Source organism: Setaria italica, chromosome I (assembly GCF_000263155.2).
Source record: "Setaria italica strain Yugu1 chromosome I, Setaria_italica_v2.0, whole genome shotgun sequence".
NCBI classification, from domain to species: Eukaryota; Viridiplantae; Streptophyta; class Magnoliopsida; order Poales; family Poaceae; genus Setaria; species Setaria italica.
Window position 1 is genome coordinate 21,795,842 of NC_028450.1, and position 4,718 is coordinate 21,800,559.

Below are 4,718 nucleotides of genomic sequence, written 5' to 3' on the forward strand. Positions count from 1 at the left end.
CTCTAGATCTTCAGAGCATGAACAATTGCAGCTAACTCTAGGTTGTGTGTAGGATAATTTTCTTCATGCTTCCACAGCTGGCGAGAAGCATATGCCACAACCTTGCCTTCCTGCATCAATACACATCTGAGACCCTATCTCGAGGCATCACAATATACCACGAAGTCCTTTTTGATGTCGGTAAGAGTCAGAACTGGGGTGGTAGTGAGTCGGGCCTTGAGTTCTTGGAAGCTCACTTCACATTTGTCTGGCCAAACGAATGGTATGTTGCTCTTCAGCAATTCTGTCATCGGCTTTGCAATCTTGGAGAAGTTCTCAACGAATCTGCGGTAGTACCCTGCCAAACCGATAAAGCTTCTGATTTCTGTCACATTCTTCGGTTGTTGCCATTCTGACACGGCCTCAATCTTCTCCGGATCTATAGCATTCTCTCTGTTGTCAACACATGGCCGAGAAAAATTACTTTGTCAAGCCAGAACTCGCATTTGCTGAACTTGGCGTACAACTGGTGTTGCCTTAGCTTCTCCAGCACAATCCTCACTGCTCTTCATGCTCTTTGATGGTGAGGAATTCGTGTGTGGCAGTGGCAGCAGCGGCGAGATCGTCGGCAGCCAAGGCTCGCATTGCTGCTTCGAACACGCGGGACTGGTCCAGCGCGGCGTCCGCCCTGGAATGCGCCGCGTCAAGGTGGCAGACGCAGGAGGAGAGTGCGTTAGTGAGCGCCGCTGTGGAGGAGGAGGACTCTTTAAGCGCGGCGGCGTCGGAGGCCGCGAGCAAGAGCACCGGCATGGCGGAGTGGAGGAGGGAGGTGGCGGCACAGTCGATATCGATGCGTCGGGCGAGGAGAGAATCGAGGCGGGCGTCGAGTGCGCGATGGTAGGCGACGCATTTGTGCAGGAAGCGGGTGGCGGCATCAGAGTCGGTGCGGCAGCAACGCGGGAGGACGATGAAGATGACAAAGAACGGGAGCTTCACTGGCCACGAGGTGATCCAGCAGCTCCACGTGCTCACTGCCTTCCAGCGCGCCGCTTGAAATGCTCTCGCGCTGCTCCTGCTTGACTCCATGTCCATGGGAAGATTGCGCTGGGAGAAGGATAAGGTTCCTTTACAGGTCCACCACGGGGAGCAGCTACGCGTGTAGATGGTGAAAAACAAGAGAGAAGAATGACCGAGGCCTCCGAGCTACCGCACATTCATCTTTTTTACGTTAAATATACAATAGTGAATAGTAGTAGTCCTAATGTTAAAAAAAATAGTAGTAGTCCAAACCAAGGAAAAAAAAATAGTAGTAGTCCAAACCAACGAACATCATGAAGCTAAAATCTTACAATTTAATGTCTTCTCCAGCTTTTCCTCCGTAAAAGTTTGAGGAATGTGTACTTTATAAATTGATGGACCTCGTTCTTTCACTAATAATTTGGAATTGGGAGGCTTGACTATTTGTCACTCAATCCCAGTAACAGCAAGCGCATAAAAGAGTAAAAATAAAAGGCACGTAGTGATAATGAATGTAGCCGACGAAACTACACGTAAAACTCTAAAAATGTGATGTATGGGGTAAAACAAAGAAAAATCATAGCATTCTGCATGGGCAGGATCGCACTCGATGGGTGTGCCTCATCTTTTTTTTTTATGAAATGGTGTGCCTTATCTTGCTGATTTTGACCTCGAGCTGCAGCCGAACAATATAATACGGACTATGTATTAACCGTTGCAACGCACGGACATCGTGCTAGTCATACCTAAAGTTCAACAATATAATACTACTTCCATATGCATTTCCTTCATTTTTTGTATAAGTGCATGACGTTTATAATAAGCTAATAAATTTATTTTGAACTACTTTTTTCTAAACACCGGGAGGGAGCAACAGGGCACCAACAATTTATTACACCGGGTCACCGGCCATCAATAGCTAGCGAATTAGTAGAACCTGCTCAGTGTTCGGATTATTCGTGAGTATCCAATCATCTTCCATTGCTTCAATTTCTCGTTCAATTTTGCACCGACATTCCTCGTAAAGTTTTGTGGTATTTTAGTTCTTGCATGTGTCATTTGGTCTAGATCTCTTTTGTTTCAGTATAGTGGCAAATAAAGAAAACTATTTTTTTCCCTTTTGACTGCATCACAAGTTTCGGTGACCTTTTGCCGTGTGCCTGTGAATTCTAGATGAGGCTATTGACTTGAAGAATTACCAATTTACCATGAAGTTTTAATCCTGTAGCTTGGTGAGTCAGATTTAATGCATGGGGACTACGGGCACTTTGACCAGTTTTCGTTCCTGGATTGGTCAGCGTATAGATTGGGGTTGGTATTTCGGAAAGATAGATAGATGCATGTACTTTCGCATGGAAGTATGGAGCCATCTATTAGTTTTTTTTTCCTCACTACCGTCCATGTTGATAGATTATTACATGGAGTGATGGAGGTGCAGGTGCTACATGCTGCACTAAAGCTACATACGAGTTGCATTTTGCTAGAAGTGCTAGAAGTTCTAAAAAGGAGGTTTGGTTCCTACCCTTAAACTTTAGCATCTATCACATCGAATGTTTAGATACTAATTAGAAGTATTAACTGTAGATTATTTACAAAATCCATTGCATAGATGGAGGCTAAACGGCGAGACGAATCTATTAAGCCTAATTAGTCCATGATTTGACTATAATGTGCTGCTACAGTAACCATTTGTTTATGATGGATTAATTAGACTTAATAGATTTCTCCCCATTTAGTCTCCATCTATACAATTAGTTTTATAATTAACTCATATTTAGTCCTTCTAATTAACTTCCGAAGAATCGATGTGACACAGATTAAACTTTACCTCAAGAAACGACACCCCCTTCAAGCTTTTAACCTGTAGCGACGCACGAAAATTTAGCTAGCCTGAATAACAATGGTAAAAAGGCTCCAAATCGTACATATTAGTACCTGATTGAAGTTGGTAATAGTTTGGATTAGATATGTCCGCAATTCTCACCTACCCCCACATTGCCAATTTTTTATTATCTTGTACGTGTTCGTCGTGCCAATGCAAGTGAGCTCACGCATCTGCTATTTAAGCTACCGTGGTGTGGTATGCATATATACGACCGCAAGTTGCGAGAGGCATATCATCCACTATGTAGTGTGTACTTTGCACTAGGACACGACACGAGCAGTTGAAGCAACAGGATCAAGCTCGATCATGGCGGAGCATTCCTCCCCCGCAGACCACACCTACACCATCGGCTACGCGATGCTGCCCAACAAGCACGACACCTTCGTCCAGCCGTCGTTCATTGACCTCGCGGCGCGGCATGGCATCCGGCTCGTGGCCGTCGACGCGTCGCGCCCGCTCGTCGAGCAGGGCCCCTTCGACCTCATCGTCCACAAACTCTACGGCCAGCCGTGGCGCGCGCAGCTGGAGGCCTTCTCCGCTCTCCACCCGGACGTCCCCGTCGTCGACCCGCCCGCTGCCATCGAGTGCATCCTCGACCGCTTCACCATGCTCGACGTCGTCGCCGGCCTCGGCGTAGCGAAAGAGGGCGCCATGGCCACGCCCAGGCAGGTCTTCGTCGGCGACGCCGCGGCGCTGGCCGGCGGCGACGATGCGGACGCGGTCCCCGGCGGCCTCCGGTTCCCGCTGATCGCCAAGCCGGTGGAGGTCGACGGCAGCGCCGCGTCGCACGACCTGTGCCTGGTCTACCGCCGCGAGGGCCTTCGCGGCCTCCGCGCGCCGCTGGTGCTCCAGGAGTTCGTCAACCACGGCGGCGTGCTCTTCAAGGTCTACGTGGTGGGCGACCACGCCACCTGCGTCATGCGGAGCAGCCTACCGGACGTGCCCGACGAGCGCCTGCACGACCTCGCCGCCGACGCCGCGGCCCCCTTCGCCAACATCTCCCTCCTCCCGCCCCCCGCCGCTGGCGACGCCGAGATGCCACCCCAGGACTTCGTGAACAGGGTCGCCCGCGAGCTCCGGCGGGCGCTGGGCTTGCACCTCATCAACTTCGACCTGATCTGGGCGAGGGACGCCGACGGCAACGCCAAGTACTTCATCCTGGACATCAACTACTGCCCGGGATACTCCAAGATGCCGGGGTTCGAACCTGTTCTTCTTGAGTTCTTCTTGGAGATGCTTCGCGGCAGACCTGCTCATGAGCAGCCTTGCCCGGGCGCTGGCTCTGGCCTAGGTGCTGAGGCACACAAGACAGAGGTTGAGGCCAGCTTCATCCCCTCGGGAGCAGAACCGAAGCAGGTTCAGGCCTAAATCTGCATTTCCGGCTCCAATTTGACTCAACATCTTTGCTTAACCTCCTGTAAGTTTCAACCAAGCCGGTTTGACGCATCAAAACCACATCAGTGATTTGTGAAGTTGCTTTGTAGCATTTTCTTTCAAAGAGAAAAAAAAATAACAGCTGCTTTGTACCCTTGAATTTTATCCAACCAACAAGTTGCATGTGTGTAAATGTTCTTTGTGAATTGTGATTCGGTTATACAGCGAATTTCTACTATTACTCTCGTGGATTCAATGCAAGTATATCATTTTAAAGCAAGTACTCCTATATCATCACAGAGTTTCTAAGCACTTTTCCTTTCTCCTGCCATCTTTGTCGTTGCTAAATAAATTACACTACACCCTTATTGTGAACTGCTACTACTACAACCCATCATCAACAATTACTCCTTCGTTTCAGAATATTTATTGCTTTAGCCTTGTCAACCTTTTTCAATTGCAG

At 48.8% G+C, this 4,718-nt stretch overlaps 1 protein-coding gene across 1 annotated transcript; it reads left to right on the plus strand.

Moving 5' to 3' along the window:
• The first annotated feature begins 3,101 nt into the window (after positions 1 to 3,101).
• Positions 3,102 to 4,493, plus strand: LOC101772461 (inositol-tetrakisphosphate 1-kinase 4). The gene has a single exon (XM_004952407.2). The coding sequence runs from the start codon at positions 3,188 to 3,190 to the stop codon at positions 4,247 to 4,249; it is 1,062 nt and encodes a 353-aa protein (XP_004952464.1). The 5' UTR covers positions 3,102 to 3,187; the 3' UTR covers positions 4,250 to 4,493.
• Positions 4,494 to 4,718: the final 225 nt, after the last annotated feature.